Genomic DNA, 27,500 nt, shown 5'->3' with positions numbered 1-27,500 from the left:
TGCATTAAAACAGTTCATTTAAATCACGTTAATGCGCTGCTTTACTTGATGAGCGTGCGCGCGCGCGCACACACACACACACACACACACACCACTCGCACACAGAGATCGCGCTGTGCAAAAAGTAACATTCAGAAGCTCATAAACTTGTCAGTGCTGCCACGTGACTCTTATTAATCAATACTGAATCACTACATTATATTTCTCAATAACAAGGGGCAAAATCACTTCATTGTTTGTAGAGACAGACACAGACAATTTACAAACCTCTCTCTCTCTCTCTCTTTCAAAATGGCCATATTTGAGAACATTTTTCATCACTAGATATAGCTGTCGGTCATTTAACATTTCTATTGTAAACGTATTATTAAAAGTTGATTAATATGAAATGATTTGCAGCTTCATCTTACCTCACTATCTTTAACATTAAACCGACGCTTCGCGTTCTGCTTCTGTGAATATTAAACCCACCTACTTTGATTTGATCGGCCATCTCAGTCATTTTGACATTGATGAGCGCTGTTATACCGCTAAGGCTTTGATCTGAAGCGCCTAGTATGTGCAGCGTTTGCGCATGCATCCGTAGCCTAGCGCAAGTTAAATCTCACACTTTAATAGTATTTATAGCTCCTAACTGGCTGTGTGACTATGAGAAGTTATTACTTTGAAATGTACGTCAGTATGCAGTTTTCCCTATGGCTCGCATGTCAGCGATTATCCCTCTGCGTGCCACTGTTTGCACACGTACCGTAGGTTGCCGACCCCTGCACTAGAGGCAGAGAAGTCTTTGTTTCAGAAGACTAAGAAACTGCTATAACAAATAAGAATACTACCCATACTGTAATGTGCATTGGCAGAAGATGCTGAATAAATGAATGTGTGCTTACTGTACATTCAGTTTTTTTTTAACTTTCCTCTTCTAGTGCTGTAAAGATCTCTTTACTGTAGTGTAATGAAAGTAAGGGAAGTCGTGGCCTAATGGTTAGAGAGTCGGACTCCCAATTGAAAGGTTGTGAGTTCGAGTCCCGGGCCGGCAGGAATTGTGGGTGGGGGGAGTGCATGTACAGTTCTCTCTCCACCCTCAATACCACGACTTAGGTGCCCTTGAGCAAGGCATCGAACCCCCAACTGCTCCCCGGGCGCCGCAGCATAAATGATGCCCACTGCTCCGGGTGTGTGCTCACAGTGTGTGTGTGTGTGTGTGTGTGTTCACTGCTCTGTGTGTGTGCATTTCGGATGGGTTAAATGCAGAGCACAAATTCTGAGTATGGGTCACCATACTTGGCTGAATGTCACTTCACTTTCACTTAAACTTTTCTTTCATTTTAATGCTGAATTTTTCTGTATCTGCATCCCTCTAATAATGTCATATACTGTAACAGTCATTTACTAGCAGGTTTTTGTAACAGTGTTTTGAACTGATCTCACTACTGTTCTCTAGGCAGTGAAGTAGTGTGTGTATTTGATAGGTTTGTGTATCATCTGAGGCCAAAGTTTGAGTCTGACCAAAAAGAACATGCTTTTGACTAAACTATTTGATTTTGATCTGTGAGTTTGAAATTTGCACAAGTTGGTGTTATGAGATTGTGCTTATATTTGTGAAAAAAATTGTGAATTTTTTAATAAATTCTGTATTTGCAATAGATACAAACTGTAATTTACAGTTAGCTAATGAAAACCAAATCTTATTACCTCAAAAAAGAGAGAAAGAATACCAAGTGTAATCTGATTTTAAGCACAATAATTAATAGAATGAGAGTTCTTATTGAACGTTTGCTTACAATCACTTTAAAGGGGTCATCGGATGTCGATTTTCCACAAGTTGATATGATTCTTTAGGGCCTTAATGAAAAGTCTATAACATACTTTTTTGCATGTTTCTTTAAATGCTAATGAGCTCTGCTGACCCAGTAAATGACTTTATTACATCCAACAACAGAACAACTCAATCGCTTAGGAGTCATTCTTGTCTACATATTCTCCGGCAGAGAAACAATGGTGGACAGATGACAGTCACTCAGGGGGCGGAGCTAAGGTAAGACGGCAATGTCAATCAACTCTCATGGGTGCGGCCTTCGTCAGTGTGATGTCAAACAGACAAGAAGCTGAGAACGGCTTGATTTGAAAAAGGGGACATTATTTTTAGGGATTAAATAAAAACCACTGGGTGGATTTTTATCGTTATAGGGTAAATGTGTACACACACTGCCAACACACATGTATGTTGAAACAACATGTAAAAGTGAAATTAGCATCCCATGACCCCTTTAAACAGATGTGTACAAACAAAATGTCTAATTCCACTATGGCGCTCAGCTGATTTGTGATGTGATTGTCTTGCTTTTAGGAACAAAACATTTCTTTAAAGTTATTAAATGTAAGACTTTTCTAGGCTGCCTATGAAAGTCTGTAGATCGTTTTTTATGTAAAGGAAGTGGGTCAGTCTTTCTGGGAAAATTCAGGCTGTGACACTTTGTCAAACAATCATAACAGTTAGCCTGGGTTAGATTGGGCTGTTAATTAGATTACGATCTTTTAACACGCTGGTGAATGACGTTCAGTCTCTTGTGTGTTACATCTCCGTTTCAGCTGATGTTACAAATTATCATTACTTACCTATAAGGCCCTAAATGGTTTAGCTCCTGCGTACCTAACTAGCCTTCTACCACGCTACAACCCATCACGCTCCCTAAGGTCACAAAACGCTGGACTTTTGGTAGTTCCTAGGATAGCAAAGTCCACTAAAGGAGGTAGAGCTTTCTCACATTTGGCTCCCAAACTCTGGAATAGCCTTCCTGATAATGTTCGGGGTTCAGACACACTCTCTCTCTTTAAATCTAGATTAAAAACGCATCTCTTTCGCCAAGCATTCATATAATGCATCTCATAATCTTGGATCTGATCAAATGCACATTCTTATTCTTTAGCTTGGGTTAAACTAATTAATTTAACTTTAATTGTCATTAATTTAACTTGAATTGTTAACTTTAATTTAGTCTTTAATTGATTTTTCTGTACATTTCTGCCATATGCACATAAACTGACGGTCACCACTGATGAGCTACTATTAAATATTGTAAAAACTTAATTTTCTGTAAAGTTGCTTTGCAAAGTTGTATCGTTGTAAAAAAACAGAATTGAATTGAATTAATGTTTGCTCGCATGCCTATAGTGAGTGTGAATGAGCATGAGCATGAGGAACAGGTACCTGGCTGCAGTTCATTTACAGCCAGCAGAGTCACTAACAACACAGGTTTTCAGATTTTCCTTTAAAGCGAGTTAACAAGCTAACTGAAGTTCGGGGGGTGGCTGACCTCATTCAATCACCTCACTTCCCAAAACGTACAGTACTTATAACAGGCCAACCCTTCAGCGTGGTTCATTTTGTTCTCTCGAACCCGGCCTTCCCTCCTTTTTGTCCATTAACCATCCTCAGCATCCCTCTCTTGATTCAAGGGGGTCATAATCGCTCGGCCACAAATAACCGAAACAATACCCCCATCCTGAGTCTCTCTGGGCCACCAAACCAGATCAACCTGTTATCATCCCTTCCCCTTTTCCCATCCTTTCCTTCCCCATTCATCCCTATATTTATACAATAAAGATTACCTCCCGACATCCGCATTGTGGCATGTCTTTGCTAGTGAAACATTAAAAAGCATGTCTATTGCAGAAATTGCAGAAAGCAGCACATACCTGTTTGACATTGTAAGCAAAAAGCACATACTTCATGTCTGGGCTTATGGAGTATCTGGTGGCTTTGAAAGTATCCTGGAAAAACATGAAAGGTGTTATCCTCATTACTGCAAGGGATCGCAAAGATTCATCCCAAAAACCACAGACTGTGCCTCAACGTTTCTGCTGGGAATGACTCGTTCTAAAAACCTTAAGGTGTCATATCATGAAAAAAATTTACTTTCTTGATCTTTAGAGATAAAAATTTATAATCTGTACTATAAAAGCATTCTGTGTGTTAAACTTAAAAAATCCCAAATGGTCATCTACTAAAACTAAACAGTTTAAAACTGCAAATAATGACACAAAAGACACTCTTACTGAACAACAGAGCAGCCTAGTGTAAGAGGACTGGTATATCAAGCATGTAGTTATTATGGAAACGCGGTCTTTTGTACAAATTCAGCTATTATTTAGTCTTGTGGATTATATGTAAACATCACTAAGGTGAAATAGATTTTTCAGGACAGTACTAAATAAAAAATGACAACAGTTTTTAATGATTAACATAGTGAATTGTGTAAACTGTGTAAGGCGTGTATATGAAAACATATGAGCTCAACAGTGTTTGTGTTGTACGTTTTTACTCACGAATGTGGTGTTCTTCAACACAATCTCTGTCTCGTTTGTGAGGATGTTAAACCTGATCACATGTCCATGGTGATTTCTGTAGATCACCTCAGATTCTGGCAAAGAGAAAAAAGCAGACAGTCAGTATTTAATAGCAAGTCATGTGATTCGTTTTTAAGGTTTTGAAGCGTTCAAGTCTCACAGGGATGCAGGATCAGTTGCACATTTTGGTCAAAATGCTCATCTTGGAGGGTCAATAATGTAAACACAGTCAGCTATGCATAAATCAATGTGAAAACACATCTGATTCGTCCATCTGTGTGTTATTAGATTTTACAGTGTAAACACAGCTAACAGACCAGCTGCTGCTTGTCAAATGACTTATCACGTATTTGCGAAGTCCTATTCATTTCAAAATGAGTTCACTTTCTTTTCTGCATTTGACCTGTGTTCTTGCTTGTGTCCGATCTATCTTCAGACGCATAAACAGGCAGAATGTAAAGAAGAACTGCTGGTCTGTTCACCTCGAGCTATTCATATTTATGAGCTGCATGACGGCTGTAAAGGTAAATTTAAAGTCTGAGAGTCTCGCGGAGTTGCTATTGACTGCAGTGAGGAAAAGCAGACGGTGAAACATTAATACAGCTCTCAGTTTTAAACTCTAAACCGAAATAAAACTCTGACTGCTGACAACAAAAAGCATCTGGTGAACTGACACACCTGATTAATGCGGAAAGCTTGAGGAATTAAAAAGTGCTGAAGTCAGGAGATATTTGCTGTATTTTTGGACTGTCAAGTAATTTGTAGTCCATCATAAGGCTAGATGAAGGGCTGCTCGGAATAATGCTGAATAATATTTTTACAGTCAAGTCAAGTCACCTTTATTTATATAGCGCTTTAAACAAAATACATTGCGTCAAAGCAACTGAACAACATTCATTAGGAAAACAGTGTGTCAATAATGCAAAATGATAGCACAGCACAAACATTTGTCTAAAAAGGCTAATTTTCCAGTGATGGTATTGTGCATTTGAAGATGAATTTTACGAGGAGAAATAAATTCAAACAACAGCAGACTTTACTCACACTTCTTTTACACAATCACTGATAAACAGATCACGGATCTGATGTGTGTGCTTCTGTTAAACATCACAAAGATACATGAGTGAGAGCTGGATTCAGCTGAAAGGGTCTGAAGAAGGTTCTGTCAGCAGTCAGACAACAGTCTCTATTCAACAGCAGCACAACAGTGAAGCATTTATGATTTCAGGGTTTGATTCAGCATAAGACAGGAGAACTGCTGCTATGAAATATTTGTTCTCTTGTGATGCCTTCACTCGTTCTGAGGGTCACGTGCTGAATGCACACACAAAGGCTCACTAGAGGATGATCTGCATGCTCTCAGAGTAACGTCAGACTGAGCTGCATCCCATCCATGGATAAGACTCACTGAAGAACAGAGTTAAGCTGAAGTCTGGATTGACTGCAGGACTCTGATAAACACTGATCTGTCTAGAGCAGAAGCAGGAGCTGAAGGATTCACTGCATCACACACTCACAATGAAATATTCATGCTGCTGCCGCCAGTGTAAGACCTGAGTGCCCCTTTCCCCGTCCTGTTACCATAGCAACTACCACATCCACTACACACACACATGTACTACACACACTCAAATACACACACACACACTGCCAAGGCCTGTGATTCCCGAGATGGCAGAAGTATTTTAGCGTAACTAGACGGTATTCACGAATCTGAAAGGTCAAGTTCTCAAAGTCACATCATCAGATGCTTTCACACACTTCATGAATTATTTAAACACATTCACGTCCTACATGCTGGCCCAACTATTTCTACCAAGTGACGTCTCATTGGTTCTTATGATGCAGGAAACAGTATTTGACATAGCCTTCAATCAGGAATGAGTGCTAACAGGACGTTAAACTGACACACAGCCTCGTAGAGGCAAAATATGGAAAAATGTCAAATCGTTGTGCTCCTGCACAGTGTCATGCAGGAAGCTTCAAAGTGTAAAAAGTGTAGACGGAAACCTGGAGAGGCCTACAAGCCACAGTGTCTCGAACTCAGTGTCCAATTATGAGGAGGATTGGTGATGATCTGGGGGAGCTTCTGCAAGACTGGAATCTGGCACAATCGCCTTTAATCAATTCATTTATGTATATGTATATGTATAAGTATATGTATATGTATATGTATATGTATATATATATGTATATGTATATGTATATGCAGTGTTTGGAATAACGCCGTTTAAAAGAAAGGCGTTAGGTAACGATGTTATTTTTTCAGTAACGGGGTAATGAAATTAATTACTTTTTACAACGCCGTTAACATTACTGGACGTTAAATGCGGTGCGTTACTATGCATTGATTGAATAAACTGTATAATCCGAACGCACCCCTGGCTCACACAACTAGTGAGGTGGGTTAATAACAAGATAAGCGATTATGATTGGCTAAGGCAGAGTCATGTGTTTCATGGTAGCCAATCAGAGCCAGTGTTTTTACACACATGCCAGCACACGAGCCAGCGGCGCCACACACACACATACACACATACACATACGCAACAGCTAAACAGAGATTTGCAGCAGAGATGGCGAGTCAGGAGTAATCCTATGAAAAGTTAGTATTTTCAAGGTGGAGATATAAGCACTATTTCAAATTCATTGCGGTCAAAGGCAATAACGTGTAATGTGTACATTATGTCCAGGAGCAAAGACTTTTTCGACATCCGTTGTAACTGAGACTGCTCTGCTCTCGGTTACTGAAGCCCTGCGACTAGCAAGAGCAGCTTCAAAATCCTCAGTACTCATCTTACTGGACCTGTCTGCTGCTTTTGACACTGTTAATCACCAGATTCTCCTGTCCACCCTCAGAAAGATGGGCATCTCTGGAACTGCACTCCTGTGGGTTAAGTCCTACCTCTCTGACAGATCCTTCAGTGTGTCTTGGAGGGTGATGTTTCTAAGTCACAACACCTTACTACTGGGTTCCTCAAGGCTCAGTACTTGGACCACTTCTCTTCTCCATCTACATGACGTCATTAGGATCTGTCATTCAGAAGCATGGCTTTTCTTATCACTGCTACGCTGATGACACCCAACTTTACTTCTCATTTCAGCCAGACGACCCGACGGTAGCTGCTCACATTTCAGCCTGTCTGAGTGACATTTCTAGCTGGATGAATGACCATCACCTTCAGCTTAACCTTACGAAGACAGAACTCCTGGTGATTCCAGCTAACCCATTGCTTCATCACAACTTCTCTATACAGCTGGGCTCATCAACCATTACTCCTTCGAGGACAGCTAGAAACCTAGGAGTTGTGATAGATCATCAGTTAAGCTTCACAGACCACATTGCTACAACGACCCGGTCCTGCAGGTTTGCCTTATACAACATTAGGAAGATTAGACCCTTCCTGTCAGAGCAAGCAACCCAACTTCTTGTCCAAGCTCTTGTTCTCTCCAGACTGGACTATTGTAATGCTCTCCTGGCTCTTCCTGCATGTACTGTCAAGCCTCTGCAATTGATCCAGAATGCAGCAGCGAGGGTTGTCTTCAATGAGCCAAAAAAAGCTCACGTTACTCCTCTCCTCATCAGGTTACACTGGCTACCAGCAGCCGTTCGCATCAGATTCAAGGTACTGATGCTTGCCTAGAAGACGACCACTGGCACAGCACCAACTTACCTAAACTCACTGGTTAAATCTTATGTGCCCTCCAGAAGTTTGCGCTCTGCAAGTGAACGACACCTTGTGGTACCATCCCAAAGAAGTTCAAAATCACTCTCACGGACCTTTTCCTGGACTGTGCCCAGCTGGTGGAATGACCTCCCAATCTCAATTCATACAGCTGAATCTTTACTCATTTTCAAGAAACATCTAAAGGCTCATCTTTTTCGCCTGCACTTAACCAACTAATACTAGCACTTTTCCTTTTCTTGTCTTTTCATTTATTAAAAAAAAAAACCTGGCTATGCGTCCTATATTAGACTAACTGAGACTTGTCATGGCACTTGTATACTGTTGTTGTTCTCTTGTTGACCTGACTGCTTCTATTGTTCTCATTTGTAAGTCGCTTTGGATAAAAGCTGATTAAATGATTAAATGTTAAATGTTAAATGTTAAATGTAGGCAATCTAATTTAATGAAGCATCTCACAACAAGAGACACAAATCTACAAAGCTAGTGGCCAAAAACACTTTTCTTACAATGATAATACTTAAAGTGCAGGGTAAAACTCTTGCTGTCTGTTGACGTGCAATAAATATCGAAAGTTATGTACGAGCACCTGTCTGTTCTACTCATTTCAACTGACTTGTTAAAACTGCTCAAAAAATACAAATTCTTTGACATATAGCAACTTTTTTTTTAAACAGTAACGCAAATAGTTACTTTCCCTGGTAACGAGTTACTTTTATTATAGAGTAATTCAGTTATTAACTTTTGGAACAAGTAGTGAGTAACTATAACTAATTATTTTTTTAAAGTAACGTTCCCAACAGTGTGTATATGTATATGTATATATGCCATTCTAATACACAAAATGCAGTTTCTAAATAATCTAAATAAACTAAATTATAAAAATTATATTTGTTGTTTAAATGTATATGTATGTATATTTACACAGTGTCTCTGATAACTCGTTTCATAACAGATATATTTAAACATTAAATAATTAAGCACTAACAGGTAAAGTAAAATGTAATGAGTCTATAGTCTAATATTTGTTCTAATAATGTTCTTCTCTAGACTTCATTTATGATGCACTAAGGAGCTGTGGACACAGACGACTTCCTGAAGAGGTAAAGTACTATCTAACATTTTGTGTACAAGCTGTTTTATTGCCTTCTTTCTGTGGCTGGAACACTGATTGAGCGATAACATGAGGTGTGAGATGTTCAAGTTTATTCTGTGTTTAAACTAGGAAAGAGAAAGAGATGATTGCATTGCTGCTTGAACTGCGGCGCTTAATCAGCGATCTGTCACGCCACATCAAAGAGCATCAAAACAGCATTTGTTGTTTCCTTTAAACAAAGGACATCATTTGAAAGATGAGACTTTGATTCTTATCAAAAGTAACAATATATAAACCTGGAAGTTTCCAATGAAGTTCCACCCCAAAATCTTCTGTACGAGATCATTATACCCCGACACATTTCCGCTGATTTCTACATCGTTCTCTGTTGAAGAGCGCTGCAGCAGCATCACAGTCACTTAAAACTGTAAGTCTATGTTTGCGGTCTCAAACGTTTCAGATAAATCTGAAGATTGTTTTAAAAAACTACTTTAAATGGAAAATGTACATGTCAGACAGATGGTTTCTTCTTGTCCAAGTAAGTGATTCATAATGTTTATTGCTCAGTGTCTGCGGTCACAGTCAAACATCCGCTGGAAACAGCTGTGCTTAAGAGCTCATGATGGTGTACAGATGATTAATGAAAAATTAGGTAACCAACTGGACCTCATCTACACATGTTATTGCTCCACTGACAACACTTTAGTTACTCCACTGCACACCTCAGACCACTTCCTCATCACTTCTAACCTCACACTTACTCCTGACACAGCACACACTCCTCTTCAGGTCATCTTTCGACAGAGCCTACACTCTCTCTCTCCCTTTCGCCTGTATCTTCTGTAGTTTCATCCTCGCTTTCTTCACTCTCTCAGTTTTCACATCTGGACACGAACAGTGCTACGCACACTCTTTGGTCCACTCTAACCTCTTGCTTGGACAACTTTTGCCCACTGTCCTCCAGACCAGCACGCACCGCCCCATCTGCCCCCTAGCTGTCCGAGGTTCTCCGTGAACATCTCTCTGAGCTCAGGGCTGCAGAGAGGAAATGGCGCAAATCTACTGACCTTAGTGTGTATCAGTCTCTCCTCTCTTCCTTCTCTGCAAATGTTTTCACTGCTAAAACGACATACTACCAGAACAAAATTAACTCTTGCACACTTTTCAAAATGTTCTTTTCTCATCTCTGTCCTCCTCCTCCTTCATCAACTCTTACAGCTGATGACTTTGCAATTTTCTTCACAAATAAGACAATAAACATCAGTGACCCATTCCCCACACCGCAGACTGATGATAACTTCATAACGACTAATAAACTTGGAATACATACGTTTCCAAACTCATCCTTTCCAATCATCATACAACCTGTCCACATGATCCTAATATGGAAGTAAAATAATGACTTATGTCTTTGAAACAAAAAAGCATGCTGAATAGCACTAACTAAAAAATAATGCATTGCATTAACAGTACTTGCATTTTAATGCCTTGAATTTCCAGGGCTTGCATTGTTAGGTCCTGAAATTTTATATAGTTGTTCATTTAAGCTGGGAATATTTCAATTCAAAATATTTTACACACTTTTCCATAATTAAAAAATCAATAATTCATATTCACGTTCCAGAATTCACTTCCAAAATATTAAATCGGTTAAAAAATACGATGTATAATATTCGACAGGCAAATTTCGCTCCATTTTATTGCACTTTCCAAATTCGCTTCCACAAATTCAATGGTTAAAATTTGGCAGATAATTGTCCCTTTCACATCCGGGAGCTGCAGGAATAGCAGTAGAGCACAGAGGCATGATCTCCATCTGCTGTCAGTCGCTCACCAGCAGGTGGTGCAAGCGGCTGTTAAATAAGGCCAAAGCAACAGGTGGATTAAGTAATACAGTCAGAAAAACGTAAGAAAAAATTAAGCAAGCGCTAAGTAGAAGTTTTGATTATAGGGGCATGTGGAAAAGCTGATTGTGCGTATGTTTATTTCAACCTCTTTGCTGTTACCAAGTAAGCAGCATTCAAAGGAGATTATAATGGTGTTTTAACCAACGCTGAAGTACAGAACTAACATTACATCTAAGGAAGACACATATTGCTTTCGGTTGTTTAGTTTCCGTGACTTTGTGTCATGGTTTGTGTGTCGCTGTGCTATAATGCTGGGGATCCCCTCACGTCACACTCCAGGATTCCCCAATGACAAGTAACGCTTCTCAGTCAAATAATACTGTGATATAAGACCTCAGATCTCAGAATACATTTTATTGATGATTATGCAGACTATATACAGGCAAGCAAATGAGGTCAAAAGGAATCAAATGCGCTGCATTTTCTTTATAATTGTTTTCCATTACCACTGATCTATAAAGTCGACAGTCCCACAAAGATATCAATAGCATGATTAGTTTTAACAATATGCAACCAGTTAATATTAACATAAAAATTGAGATAAAAACAATCTAGGTATATTAATTCTGAAAATTTAAACTGAAGAAATTTTTGACGTGCTACCGCACCCAAGGGAACGTCTGACAATTCCACTGACTGGGTTAAAAGGTCCAATGTGTTTTAATTACAATTTTAAATAACACACTGTCAAATTCTAAATCTTGTATTTCTCATAGTGATTTTCTACAGGTGAGATTTTGCCAATACCTCCCTTCATATATTTACAGTATACAATTATTTACATATTAAAGATCCCTGGAAAGGGTTTTCATGTTCCAACAGTTGTAGTACATTGCTAGATACAAGACTGACTTACTACAGGTTAGATTTAGCCAATATCTCCCTTACATTATGCACAGTACATACATTTCTTTAAAAAAAAAAAGATTTACACAAAGGGATTTTTTCATGTTTCACAGGATATAGTATGTTGTTAGTTATGTAGTTCATGTAAATTGATAATATCTGCCTTATAGTGTATGTGCCATTCACAATTATTTAAAACAAAACAAAATCTGTAAGACCCCAAAAGGGATATTTCATGTTCCAAAGGTTGTATTATAAAATATTGATGTACTTTATGTACAGCAAGGGAGGTATTAGCAGAAATTTACCTATAGTATGTCAGTCTAGTCCCTAGGAATGTACTACAACCTTTGGAACATAATAAAATAATAAAATAAAATAAAATAAAAATTATGTGAATAACAGTAATTTCTTATGAGTTATTATATACTGTATATACAGTGAGGAAGATATTGGCAAAATTTCAACTGTAGCAAGTCAGTCTGGTCACTAGTAACATACAACATTTTGAACACGAAAACCCCCATTTAAAAAAAAAGTTTTTTAAGTATTGTATTTTTTTCTTAAAAAATATTTGTGTTGTGTCCATATAAAGAGAAATAAGTTATTGGCCATATATATTTAGTCAGTTTGAGTAAATTATTAATTTATTGTAAACTGATTAATTTGAATATATTAGTGTACTACGTTTCGTTTTGAGGTAAATTTGCAGACGGTCCCTAAAGCAGCTTAGGCAAATATCAAACATAAAACTACTGCGCTTGGTTCTCTTACGAGAGTTCTCTCGTACTGCGTCTTAGCTAAGACGCTACGGGAAAAGTCTCTTTTCACGAAATACTGAAGCAAAAAATTATCCTTAATTTTGAATTTTTGTAAAGCGCATTTGCAGCAGTACACAGCCATAGGCGAGACGGCTCGCTCGCTCATTGGCTGCTCTGCGGCAAGTGCACAGCCTATCGAGCGCAGGCTGATGCAAGTTCCATCGGCGGAAGTGACAGGTAGCCTCTGTTTTTAGCATCGTCCAGTGTGGAGAATGCTGGTGAAACAGATGAACGAATTCTCACCGAGAATGGAGCGTTCCAAGCTTTCACCACTTCTTCGTGAAGCTCAGGAAGAAAAGGGGCGTGCTTCGAGCTGGGAGAAAGACGCTCATCCGGGAGAAAGCTACCATCCAGCCGGGAAGGAGAAGGGGGCGCTGGTGCAGACCACTCGAGGCCGAGGCTCGCCGCGGCCAGCGTGAGCACTCGCATCAGCTCCTTGTCCATATCAGCTCGTCTGCTGGGCCTCTGAGCAGAAGGCGCGAGATCCCCAGATCTCGCCCAACCCTCACTGCCCGAAGCTAGCAGAGAGCACGTGTCCTCTTCCTCCGACGCGGCCCTGAGATCCACTTCCTCGGAGGACGCGGCGGCAGACAGCGGGCGCTGCCCATCGGGAAGCGATGCAGGGGAGGCCGGTGAAGCGGAGGGAACCAGTGAGCTCGGTAGAGCTGGAGGCGGTTCCGGTAAACGCTGAGAGCGGCGCTTTTTACGGCGCTGCCGCGCAGCGGAGGATGCAGGCTTGGAGAAGAACGCCAGGCGAGTCCTCAGAGTCACCATCGGCATTAGCTCGCAGTGAGGGCAGCCGCCGAACAGCGAGCGCGAGCGCGAGCGCTGCATGGTCTTCACCCAGGCAGGAGACACAGATGACGTGACGGTCTCCTTCGCTGAGCGGGGCTCTGCACGAGCCGCACGAGGGCATCTTTAAAAAGACGCAGCTCTTTTACGAGTGTGCGTCGCAGGGCGAACACACACAAGGATATATAAAAGGATATAGGCGCCGGAGAGCGCAGCAGGAACGGCAGTGGAAGGCGGCGAAGGCCAGCAGCTTCAGAAGTGGCTCATCCCACTGAGATGCCTATCAGACGGCGCTTGCTTCCTTCGTGATCCAGCGATGCGTGAGCTTCGCTGAAGAGATGAAAAATCAGGTGAGTCAGCCTTTTCGAGCTCCTTTTATAGGGTTGGGCCACACCCGTTTCGGCGGGAAGTGGCATGAAGGGCGCAAAGCGCCCTTATTGGTCTGATATTGCATCAGCCTGCGCTCGATAGGCTGTGCACTTGCCGCAGAGCAGCCAATGAGCGAGCGAGCCGTCTCGCCTATGGCTGTGTACTGCTGCAAATGCGCTTTACAAAAATACAAAATTAAGGATAATTTTTTGCTTCAGTATTTCGTGAAAAGAGACTTTTCCCGTAGCATCTTAGCTAAGACACAGTACTCGTTCCCTCTTCTAGAGAGAACTGAGGTTATGTTAGTAACCGAGTACGTTTTCTTTTTACGAAAAAAAAATGGTGAAATTTGGTGAAACTTTGTGGTTTGTGAGGCTCATCTGCTTAAATGTACATAATATACAGTAATATCTTGTATTAATTATATGCCGAATTTAATAATTTAATATCTTGAGGCAATAAAAGTCGTTAATGTTTTATATATATATATATATATATATATATATATATATATATATATATATATATAGGTTGTATTATATATATATATATATATATATATATATATAGGTTGTATTATATATAGGTTATATATATATATATATATGACGTGAGGGGATCCCCATTATTACAGCACAGCGACGCACAAGCCATGACACAAAGTTACGGAAACTAAACAACCGAAAGCAATATGTGTCTTACTTAGATGTAATGTTAGTTCTGTACTTCAGCGTTGGTTAAAACACCATTATAATCTCCTTTGAATGCTGCTTACTTGGTAACAGCAAAGATGTTGAAATAAACATACGCACAATCAGCTTTTCCACATGCCCCTATAATCAAAACTTCTACTTAGCGCTTGCTTAATTTCTGCAGATCAGTTTTTGTAACTGTATTTCTTAATCCACCTGTTGCTTTGGCCTTATTTAACAGCCGCTTGCACCACCTGCTGGTGAGCGACTGACAGCAGATGGAGATCATGCCTCTGTGCTCTACTGCTATTCCTGCAGCGCCCGGATGTGAAAGGGACAATTATCTGCCGAATTTTAACCACTGAATTTGTTGAAGCGAATTTGAAAGGTGAAATAAAATGGAGCGAAATTTGCCTGTCGAATATTATACATCGAATTTTTTAACCGATTTAATATTTTGGAAGTTAATTCTGGAACGTGAATATGAATTATTGATTTTTTAATTATGAAAAGGTGTGTGAAATATTTTTAATTGAATTATTCACAGCTTAAGTGAACAACTATATTCAAATTCAGGACCTAAAGATGCAAGCCCTGGAAATTCAAGGCATTAAAATGCAAGTACTGTTAATGCAATGCATTATTTTTTCAAATAGTGCTATTCAGCATGCTTTTTTGTTTCAAAGACATAAGTCATTATTTTACTTCTATAATCCTACCCCCGCTCACTGATCCAGAATGCAGCAGCGAGAGTGGTCTTCAATGAGCCAAAAAAAGCTCACGTTACTCTTTCCCTCATTAGGTTTCACTGTAGCCGCTCGCTGGTGGAATGACCTCCCAATTTCAATTCGAACAGCGAACAGAGTCTTTAGTCATTTAAAAAAAAACATCTTTTACGCCAGCACCCGACCAACTAATACTAGCAGTTACCTATTCTATTCTATTCTATTCTATTCTATTCTATTCTATTAACTGTTACTCACATTTTTGAACATAGACTTAAAAGTGCATGATATGCCTACATTTTTATAATTCATGACTGAAAACATTTTGTAACATGACTTTGATGTACCATTTTCATGATAATGCAATGTTTGATTTTAAAATGAGTTTCAAAGGATGAATTTTGAGATTTTAAGCTTTCAAGTGATGCATCATTTCTGATGATTTCTGAAGTTTGATAGAGGAAAAGGCAACAAAGAATACTTTTTTTGACAAAGGTCAGAACTCCTGTTATGATGTAGGTCAGGGGTCATCAACTATATTTGTCAAAGGGCCAGAATTTTTCTCTGCAGACACTGTAAGGGCCAGATACTCGTAATATAAAATAAAATTCGAATTGTATCCTAATATGTTATTATTAGATATACTAATTCTAATTCCAAATTTATGTTATTTTTTTACATATTACCTGTACTGCAGCGAGCCACCAGGGGGCGATAGCGATATTTTATGCTTCATATTTGTGAGGCTGTCAAGCTGTCTATCACTGTCACATGCAGGTCGTAGTTTGTGGAGAACACTAGAAGAAAGACCTTCTGAATATATTTGAATGAAAAAATGGCACTCTCAAAGAGCCTTAAGTGAAAAGTTGATTCAGAGAACCGTAGTTTTAATGAAGAATGGACTGATAAGTACGTATTCATAGTGCCTACTGTTAGAAATGAAGTACCTGTGTGCCTCATTTGCTTTTTTTCTCGTTAGATTTAAAAATAAATAAATATGGAACGGACCCGAATATTCATTCGGTGGGTATTCGATTTGAAAATTTGACATTCGAATATTATTATTATTATTATTATTATTTTTTTTGCACACCTGGGATCCCCCGCGAAACGGTTCTCATTCCCCCTTGTGAGCGTCTCAGCTGCGTGGCGTGTCCGTTTTTATTTCGGCTCCTATTTAACAGGTTACAGTTTGCACACTGAGACACGCATCTCAGGCGCGCTCGAGCCACTCCTAGAGCCACTCCTTATCTGGCTAGAGCGCAGAACAGCGGAGTTTGTATGGGCCGAAGTGCATGTCTGAGGTTGTGTTTTGTTGCTTTGACATTGTGGAAAATAGAATAATAAAAACAAAATGTATTAGCATTTTTACCCGTTATTATTAATCTAAATGAATCTCGTTTTTAATTTAACTTAATTTCGTTCTTTATTTAAATTTCGTTTTTTCTTTATTTAAATTTCGTTTTTTCTCATTTAAATTTCGTTTTTTCTTTAATTTAAATTTCGTTTTTTCTCATTTAAATTTAGTTTTTTCTTTAATTTAAATTTCGTTTTTTTCTTTAATTTAAATTTCGTTTTTTCTTTCATTTAAATTTTGTTTTTTCTTTATTTAAATTTCGTTTTTCTTTATTTAAATTTCTTTTAAAATTTCGTTTTTTCTTTATTTAAATTTCTTTTTAAGTTTAGTTTTTTCTTTATTTAAATTTCGTTTTTTTTCTTTATTTCAGTTACCTTTTTCTTTATTTAAATCTACCCTTACTGTGCCAATTTGTTAGTCAGAAAAATATTAGACTACCTTAAAAGTATTGCTTAATTTAATAGACCTGTGTGTGTGGGTTTTATATCACTAGTGCAGTGTCCGTTCTTGGAGCATAAAGCCTGGTTTATACTCGACGCGTCCACAGGAGCGCGAAGGTGCGCGCGGCAAAAATGGCGTCATTGCGGTGTGGGCGGTCCTGCGTGTTGGGTTCGCAAGACCCAATTTCGCCTGGCGGTGTGCGCGACATTTTTTGTAACAACGCGCGCGGCGCCGCATCCGAAGATGAACGACTTCGAAGCGACTTTGTCCGAGCTGGTTCATCTGTACCAGCATATTTATGATCCCTCCATGCGGGACCATAGAGACAGCCAGATGGCACAGAATTCCTGGAGAGAAATTGCAAAGACGTTGGGGAAGGAAGAAGTTTTTTGTCGAAAAGTATGGAAAAATCTGAGAGACAAGTTTGTCAAAGCAAAGAAAAAAGTCCATGGAAGAAGTGGTGACTCAGGTGGATACAAGAACAATCCTTCGATATTAAACGAACTTGGTTGGCTGTTCCAGTTTGTAAAGCACCGTGAAACCGATTCCAATGTGGAAGTTGAGGTGAGCAATATTTTTGTTTAATTACTTTTTCTCTTTTAAAAGAAAAACAAGATATTACTCACATTTTGGGGGGGGGGGTAATTTAATTTCGTTTTGTTCTGACGTAATTATATGATGCACTGTAACACTTTTTGCATTTTGTCTTTTAGTTAACATCAACAAACACAACAACTCTTCTTCAGCATTCAGCACGTCCAGAGCCAGAGGCGCCATGTTCTCAGTGTTGTTGTTCCGGCAAACTACTTCTTCGCCGCCGATTCCAGGTGGTTTAGAGGAGAATTACTCCGAGTCGCCCCCTGTCGGTTAAAAAAATAGTACAACGGCGAGTGCATCAAGTATAAATGCCTCGTCCGTTTGCGGAGGTGCGCGCGCAGTCTGCGGAGACTCGCGCTGCGGAGCCAGGCGAAAGTATAAACAAGGCTTCAAGCCCTGCCCGCGTGAGGTGCGCCGCTTCCCGCTTGCGCTGTTCTGATTGTAGTTTACTAAAAGTTAATTAATTCTGAATGTGTCGCGTCTCGCGTGTCCATCTATATTGCACCAAATGCGACACTGCACTCCGTTGTGAAGTCGATTGGATGAACGGTTCTCGAAATATAAAAAATGCAAAAGGATATACAGACACAGATTCCTGCCTTTATTAGAGAGAAAAATATGTTAATTACTACCAAAGCTTCGAAGCTCAAAAAATGGTATTCGGACCAGCCCTAAACTTTTTCCTCTTACAAGGCTATTCCTGAATTCAGTATTATTCTGGGGGCCGGATGGAAATCTCTGGTGGGCCGGATTTGGCCCGCGGGCCGCCAGTTGACGTTGCATGATGTTTTTGAGGTGCACTCTTGCCATACATTAATCTATTACTTTTCCTACATAATTTTTAACAAAAAACATTGGTAAAATATCTATTTAGGAGTCTTAGACCTTTCCAACGATATATAGTTTGTCATGATTAGATCAGGATACTGTATACTGTTGTTGTTCTTTCGTTGATCTGATTGCTTCTATTGTTCTCATTTGTAAATCCCTTTGGATAAAAGCGACTGGGTTTTCAAACTGTGGGTCGCGACCCACTTGTGGGTCACAGAATGGAACAAGGTGGGTCGCACAAAGTTACTTGGCTGCTTTCAATGAAACACAAACAGACACACACACTCACACGGTTCAGTCTAGGGCTGCACGAATGTGAGGAGTGGGGTGGGCCGAGAGCCATGGGAATATAGCGAGGCCGGTGGAGTGATTGGAAATGAGCGACACGTGCTCCACTCACCGGTCTCGAGAACCACGGAGTAGATCGGAAGGATATAAAAGAGGAGCGATGACAGTGAAGGGCGAGAGAGAACCAGGCCTGGGCTTTATTTTGTGTTTTGGTTTTGGTTTTTGTTTGTGCGCGGCAGTCGTTTGCGAAGGACTGTCGTGCTGTTTTGTGTTTATTTGGTCATTAAAACTTCGTTTGATTGTCTGCCGGTTCCCGCCTCCTTCCCGAAGGAGTCATCGAGGCGGTGGGCTGGAGTGAGATCGTCCGTCCCCGGCGGCAGATGGCACAGCGGATTCACCCCAGCGGCGAGGGATCTTCTGCAGCGTGTCCCTCCTTCCTCCCGGGCTTCGGCACCAGTGTAACACAATAAAAACTTCACAATCACAGGGGAAGAAGGAGGCGGGAACCGGGAACCAATCATCACAACCATATAGCCCACCAACATTAATAACGAACTGCAATATCCTTCGTGTGATTTTCGAATTGCAATTAAGTCCGCTTGCATTGCGTGTTTTGAAGCGCGGGCGCACACAAGCTGTAATAACAGTGAAGGTCTCAGAGCAATGTCATTAAAATGTTCAATTGGTCAGCATTATTAAAAGAGAAAAAACTTGCTCACTTCAATACACTATATTCTGCATTAGATTGCATACATCAGAAAATTCAAATGTTACGAAGACGGTTTCAGGTAGGCCATGTTCATTCATTTCTATTGTCTGTTTGAACTCTGCACTGTTTTCGTTTGGGAAACGGTTTGTAAAAAGCATTTCACCTGTACAGGGTGAGCAGGGCACAAACGCAGGGTTAATTGTAACACTACAAGATTTAAACATTTCCACATAACAAAATGTACACAAGTTCGCAATATTTCTTTTGAAGATATTGCTGAACATTTATTTAACCATTGCAAAAATAAATTTCTGCCTGAACTAAATGTCATCCAGTTTTTTTGTTTGTTTATTTAAAACGAGACACATCTGTTTATTTTTTTTTACCTATTTCACAATCATTTTAATCTCAAAACTGTTTTGGATAGTTCTGCTTGGCTTCTTATGCTTTTATAAAAAAGTGTTGGATTGTGCTCGGTTCTTGCCGACACATGCAAGGATCATGAATGCATTTTCTGCAACAAAACAGCAGTGCAGATTACAGTTCACTGGTGTGAACCTGTTTCACGTTTTTATGGACACTACATATTTTCAATATGTAACACAATTATATTCCTTCTTAGAGAAAAATGGTATATGTGAGGATTTCCAGTCAGGATTTAGACCGTATCATAGTTCTGAGACTGCTCTCCTTAGAGTTACAAATGATCTGCTCTTATCATCTGATCGTGGGTGTATCTCTTCTATTGGATCTATTGGATCTTAGTGCTGCGTTTGACACAATTGACCACAACATTCTTTTGCATAGACTTGAACACTTTGTTGGCATCAGTGGAAGTGCATTAGCATGGTTTAAATCGTACTTATATGACCGCCATCAGTTCGTAGCAGTGAATGAAGATGTATCCTATCGATCACAAGTGCAGTATGGAGTACCTCAAGGCTCAGTACTAGGGCCACTACTCTTCACGCTTTATATGTTACCCTTGGGAGATATCATCAGGAAACATGGTGTTAGCTTTCACTGTTATGCTGATGATACTCAACTGTCACCTTTATTTATATAGCGCTTTAAACAAAATACATTGCGTCAAAGCAACTGAACAACATTCATTAGGAAAACAGTGTCAATAATGCAAAAATGAGAGTTAAAGGCAGTTCATCATTGGATTCAGTTATGTCATCTCTGTTCAGTTAAATAGTGTCTGTGCATTTATTTGCAATCAAGTCAACGATATCGCTGTAGATGAAGTGTCCCCAACTAAGCAAGCCAGAGGCGACAGCGGCAAGGAACCGAAACTCCATCGGTGACAGAATGGAGAAAAAAACCTTGGGAGAAACCAGGCTCAGTTGGGGGGCCAGTTCTCCTCTGACCAGACGAAACCAGTAGTTCAATTCCAGGCTGCAGCAAAGTCAGATTGTGCAGAAGAATCATCTGTTTCCTGTGGTCTTGTCCTGGTGCTCCTCTGAGACAAGGTCTTTACAGGGGATCTGTATCTGGGGCTCTAGTTGTCCTGGTCTCTGCTGTCTTTCAGGGATGTAGAGGTCCTTTCTAGGTGCTGATCCACCATCTGGTCTGGATACGTACTGGATCCGGGTGACTGCAGTGACCCTCTGATCTGGACACAGACTGGATCTGGTGGCCACGGTGACCTCGGAACAAGAGAGAAACAGACAAATATTAGCGTAGATGCCATTCTTCTAATGATGTAGCAAGTACATAGGTTGTTATGGGAAGTGTTTCCGGTTCCGGTTTACCTAATTAATGCAGCCTAAAAATCCTTTAACGGATTTGGATAATAAAAGCATATTAGTATGTTATGTGTATGCCAGGTTAAAGAGATGGGTCTTTAATCTAGATTTAAACTGCAAGAGTGTGTCTGCCTCCCGAACAATGTTAGGTAGGTTATTCCAGAGTTTGGGCGCCAAATAGGAAAAGGATCTGCCGCCTGCAGTTGATTTTGATATTCTAGGTATTATCAAATTGCCCGAGTTTTGAGAACGTAGCGGACGTAGAGGATTATAATGTAAAAGGAGCTCATTCAAATACTTAGGTGCTAAACCATTCAGGGCTTTATAAGTAATAAGCAATATTTTAAAATCTATGCGATGCTTGATAGGGAGCCAGTGCAGTGTTGACAGGACCGGGCTAATATGGTCATACTTCCTGGTTCTAGTAAGAACTCTTGCTGCTGCATTTTGGACTAGCTGTAGTTTGTTTACTAAGCGTGCAGAACAACCACCCAATAAAGCATTACAATAATCTAACCTTGAGGTCATAAATGCATGGATTAACATTTCTGCATTTGACATTGAGAGCATAGGCCGTAATTTAGATATATTTTTGAGATGGAAAAATGCAGTTTTACAAATGCTAGAAACGTGGCTTTCTAAGGAAAGATTGCGATCAAGTAGCACACCTAGGTTCCTAACTGATGATGAAGAATTGACAGAGCAACCATCAAGTCTTAGACAGTGTTCCAGGTTATTACAAGCAGAGTTTTTAGGTCCTATAATTAACACCTCTGTTTTTTCAGAATTTAGCAGTAAGAAATTACTCGTCATCCAGTTTTTTATATCGACTATGCAATCCATTAGTTTTTCAAATTGGTGTGTTTCACCGGGCTGCGAAGAAATATAGAGCTGAGTATCATCAGCATAACAGTGAAAGCTAACACCATGTTTCCTGATGATATCTCCCAAGGGTAACATATAAAGCGTGAAGAGTAGCGGCCCTAGTACTGAGCCTTGAGGTACTCCATACTGCACTTGTGATCGATAGGATACATCTTCATTCACTGCTACGAACTGATGGCGGTCATATAAGTACGATTTAAACCATGCTAATGCACTTCCACTGATGCCAACAAAGTATTCAAGTCTATGCAAAAGAATGTTGTGGTCAATTGTGTCAAACGCAGCACTAAGATCCAATAAAACTAATAGAGAGATACACCCACGATCAGATGATAAGAGCAGATCATTTGTAACTCTAAGAAGAGCAGTCTCAGTACTATGATACGGTCTAAATCCTGACTGGAAATCCTCACATATACCATTTTTCTCTAAGAAGGAATATAATTGTGTGGATACCACCTTTTCTAGTATCTTGGACAGAAAAGGGAGATTTGAGATTGGTCTATAATTAACTAGTTCTTTGGGGTCAAGTTGTGGTTTTTTGATGAGAGGCTTAATAACAGCCAGTTTGAAGGTTTTGGGGACATGTCCTAATGACAATGAGGAATTAATAATAGTCAGAAGAGGATCTATGACCTCTGGAAGCACCTCTTTCAGGAGCTTAGATGGTATAGGGTCTAACATACATGTTGTTGGTTTAGATGATTTAACAAGTTTATACAATTCTTCCTCTCCTATAGTAGAGAATGAGTGGAACTGTTCCTCAGGGGATCTATGGTGCACTGTCTGATGTGATACTGTAGCTGACGGCTGAATGGTTGCAATTTTATCTCTAATAGTATTGATTTTAGAAGTAAAGTAGTTCATAAAGTCATTACTGCTGTGGTGTTGGGAAATGTCAACACTTGTTGAGGCTTTATTTTTCGTTAATTTAGCCACTGTATTGAATAAATACCTGGGGTTATGTTTGTTTTCTTCTAAAAGAGAAGAAAAGTAATCGGATCTAGCAGTTTTTAATGCTTTTCTGTAGGATATGTTACTTTCCCGCCAAGCAATACGAAATACCTCTAGTTTTGTTTTCCTCCAGCTGCGCTCTATTTTTCGGGCTGCTCTCTTTAGGGTGCGAGTATGCTCATTATACCATGGTGTCAAACTGTTTTCCTTAACCTTCCTTAAGCGTAAAGGAGCAACTTTATTTAAAGTGCTAGAAAAGAGAGAGTCCATAGTTTCTGTTACATCATCAAGTTGTTCTGAGGTTTTGGATATGCTAAGGAATTTGGATACATCAGGAAGATAACTTAAAAAGCAGTCTTTTGTGGTAGAAGTGATGGTTCTTCCATACTTGTAACAAGAAGTAGAATTTACAATTTTGGCTATATGAATTTTGCAAAGAACTAAATAATGATCTGAGATATCATCACTTGGCTGAATAATTTCAACACCATCAACATCAATTCCATGTGACAGTATTAAATCTAGAGTATGATTTCGACAATGAGTAGGTCCTGAAACGTGTTGTCTCACACCAATAGAGTTCAGAATGTCTATAAATGCTGATCCCAATGCATCGTTTTCATTATCAACATGGATATTAAAATCACCAACTATTAAAACTTTATCTGCAGCCAGAACTAAATCGGATGTAAAATCACCAAACTCTTTAATAAAGTCTGTATGGTGCCCTGGTGGCCTGTATACAGTAGCCAGTACAAACATAACAGGGGATTTATCATTAACATTTGTTTCTTTGGATAATGTTATATGAAGTACCATTACTTCAAATGAGTTATACTTGAAGCCTGCCCTCTGAGAAATCCTGAAAACGTTGTTATAAATTGAAGCAAGACCTCCACCTTTGCCTTTTAGACGTGGCTCATGTTTATAACAGTAATCTTGGGGGGTGGACTCATTTAAAATAATGTAATCATCAGGTTTTAGCCAGGTTTCTGTCAAACAGAGTACATCTATATTATGATCAGTGATCATATTATTTACAAAAAGTGTTTTCGTAGAAAGGGATCTGATATTCAATAAGCCAAGCTTTATCATTTGTTTATCCATATTGCTTCTGTTTTTTATTTGTTGAACCTCAATTAAATTGTTAATCTTAACTTGGTTTGGACGTTTTTTGTATTTTCTAGTTCGGGGAACAGACACAGTCTCTATAGTGTGATATCTAGGTGAAAAAGTCTCTATGTGCTGAGAATTAACTGACCTCTGTGACGGGAGGCAGCTAGCAGACGGTCGGTTTAGCCAGTCTGTCTGCTTCCTGACCTGGGCCCCAGTTAGTCAAGTATAAACACTAAGACTATTTGCCATATTTCTAGAGAGAAGAGTGGCGCCACCCCAGGAGGGATGAAGACCATCTCTTTTCAACAGGTCAGGTCTGCCCCAAAAGCTCGTCCAATTGTCTATGAAACCTATGTTATTCTGTGGGCACCACTTAGACATCCAGCCATTGAGCGATGACAATCTGCTATGCATCTCATCACCACGGTAAGCAGGGAGGGGACCAGAGCATATTACAGTGTCTGACATCGTGCTTGCAAGTTCACACACCTCTTTAATGTTATTTTTAGTGATCTCCGACTGGCGAAGTCGAACATCATTAGCGCCGGCATGAATAACAATCTTACTGTATTTACGTTTAGCATTAGCCAGCACTTTTAAATTTGCCAAGATGTCAGGCGCTCTGGCTCCCGGTAAACATTTGACTATGGTGGCTGGTGTCTCTATATTCACGTTCCGTACAATAGAATCACCAATAACTAGAGCACTTTCATCAGGTTTCTCAGTGGGTGCATCACTGAGTGGGGAGAACCTGTTTAATGTTTTGATCGGAACAGAAGAGCGGTGTTTTGACCCACGACTACGCTGCCTCACCGTCACCCAGTTGCCCTGCTGCTGGGGCTCTGTTTCTGGAACCGAACAATGTACAGGAATCCCTGAGCTAGACGCATCCAAAGCCGTATCTAGAGCCCTAACATTCTTACTGTCCTCAATTAAAGTTTGGATGCGTGTCTCTAATTCTGAAATCTTCTCTGTCAGCCTAACTATTTCCCTGCATTTATCACATGTGAATCCCTCATCAGCGACAGAGATAGATAAACTGTACATGTGGCAAGAGGTGCAAGAAACAATGATAGGAGAAGCCATTACTCACCGTGCTTGATGAAAATTCTTACTGCGGTTGTTTGATGAACTCTATATTTCTCTATATTTCTCTATCAACTCTATCAACTCTATATTTCTTCGCAGCCCGGTGAAACACACCAATTTGAAAAACTAATGGATTGCATAGTCGATATAAAAAACTGGATGACGAGTAATTTCTTACTGCTAAATTCTGAAAAAACAGAGGTGTTAATTATAGGACCTAAAAACTCCGCTTGTAATAACCTAGAACACTGTCTAAGACTTGATGGTTGCTCTGTCAATTCTTCATCATCAGTTAGGAACCTAGGTGTGCTATTTGATCGCAATCTTTCCTTAGAAAGCCACGTTTCTAGCATTTGTAAAACTGCATTTTTCCATCTCAAAAATATATCTAAATTATGGTCTATGCTCTCAATGTCAAATGCAGAAATGTTAATCCATGCTTTTATGACCTCAAGGTTAGATTATTGTAATGCTTTATTGGGTGGTTGTTCTGCACGCTTAGTAAACAAACTACAGCTAGTCCAAAATGCAGCAGCAAGAGTTCTTACTAGAACCAGGAAGTATGACCATATTAGCCCGGTCCTGTCAACACTGCACTGGCTCCCTATCAAGCATCGTATAGATTTTAAAATATTGCTTATTACCTATAAAGCCCTGAATGGTTTAGCACCTCAGTATTTGAATGAGCTCCTTTTACATTATAATCCTCTACGTCCGCTTCGTTCTCAAAACTCAGGCAATTTGATAATACCTAGAATATCAAAATCAACTGCGGGCGCCAGATCCTTTTCCTATTTGGCGCCTAAACTCTGGAATAACCTACCTAACATTGTTCGGGAGGCAGACACACTCTTGCAGTTTAAATCTAGATTAAAGACCCATCTCTTTAACCTGGCATACACATAACATACTAATATGCTTTTATTATCCAAATCCGTTAAATGATTTTTAGGCTGCATTAATTAGGTAAACCGGAGCTGGAAACACTTCCCATAACACCCTATGTACTTGCTACATCATTAGAAGAATGGCATCTACGCTAATATTTGTCTGTTTCTCTCTTGTTCCGAGGTCACCGTGGCCACCAGATCCAGTCTGTGTCCAGATCAGAGGGTCACTGCAGTCACCCGGATCCAGTACGTATCCAGACCAGATGCTGGATCAGCACCTAGAATGGACCTCTACATCCCTTAAAGACAGCGGAGACCAGGACAACTAGAGCCCCAGATACAGATCCCCTGTAAAGACCTTGTCTCAAAGGAGCACCAGGACAAGACCACAGGAAACAGATGATTCTTCTGCACAATCTGACTTTGCTGCAGCCTGGAATTGAACTACTGGTTTCGTCTGGTCAGAGGAGAACTGGCCCCCCAACTGAGCCTGGTTTCTCCCAAGGTTTTTTTTTCTCCATTCTGTCACCGATGGAGTTTCGGTTCCTTGCCGCTGTCGCCTCTGGCTTGCTTAGTTGGGGACACTTCATCTACAGCGATATCGTTGACTTGATTGCAAATAAATGCACAGACACTATTTAATTGAACAGAGATGACATAACTGAATTCAATGATGAACTGCCTTTAACTATCATTTTTTCATTATTGACACTGTTTTCCTAATGAATGTTGTTCAGTTGCTTTGACGCAATGTATTTTGTTTAAAGCGCTATATAAATAAAGGTGACTTTGACTTTGATATTTTAACGTCTGTAAACAAAACTTAAACTTAAATATTAGTAGTGAAATTTTTCAGATGTACTCTAAAATAAAATGGTTATTTTTCTTAAATACTTAATTTCTGTCATCAAACATTTAAGTAAGGTTAGGCTTAATGTCAACGTGTTTTTCTCAAATATTTTGGTGGGTCGTGAAATTGATTTCACTTGTCTAGGTGGGTCGTGGAATGGAAAAGTTTGGGAAACACTGTGCTAAATGATTAAATGTAAATGAAAATGTAATGAATGAGATCCATTAGAAATGAACGATGGATGTGGTTCTGTGGTCGTATCATCTTACCGTTGATCCAGTGAGCTTCAGGGTCGTGGACATAGAAATCTGTGCTGAAAAGATTCTCCACCGTCAGCTTGGTGTCGCTGCCAGGTTGCGTATCCACTGTCACACAAACAGACAAACGAGAGCACCAGGTCAGTAATGGAGATGCTGCAGTCATCACACATCACGTAACAAACAGCAGACTGAGTAACGCCG

At 39.8% G+C, this 27,500-nt stretch overlaps 1 protein-coding gene across 2 annotated transcripts in view; it reads right to left on the bottom strand.

The window, feature by feature from the left end:
- LOC132153264 (inactive dipeptidyl peptidase 10-like) overlaps positions 1-27,500 on the bottom strand; it is a 107,458-nt gene that overhangs the window by 34,205 nt on the left and 45,753 nt on the right. For both annotated transcript variants that reach the window (XM_059562653.1, XM_059562654.1), the window contains exons 3-5: positions 27,309-27,404; positions 4,327-4,421; positions 3,697-3,771 (exon numbers count right to left, since the gene is read on the bottom strand). In XM_059562653.1, coding sequence (XP_059418636.1) covers positions 3,697-3,771; positions 4,327-4,421; positions 27,309-27,404 — 266 coding nt within the window. The remainder of the gene's footprint in view (positions 1-3,696; positions 3,772-4,326; positions 4,422-27,308; positions 27,405-27,500) is intronic.

This window comes from Carassius carassius, chromosome 11 (assembly GCF_963082965.1).
Source record: "Carassius carassius chromosome 11, fCarCar2.1, whole genome shotgun sequence".
NCBI lineage: Eukaryota > Metazoa > Chordata > Actinopteri > Cypriniformes > Cyprinidae > Carassius > Carassius carassius.
Note: the sequence above shows the minus strand (reverse complement) of the source record. Positions and strands in the feature narration are given on the sequence as shown.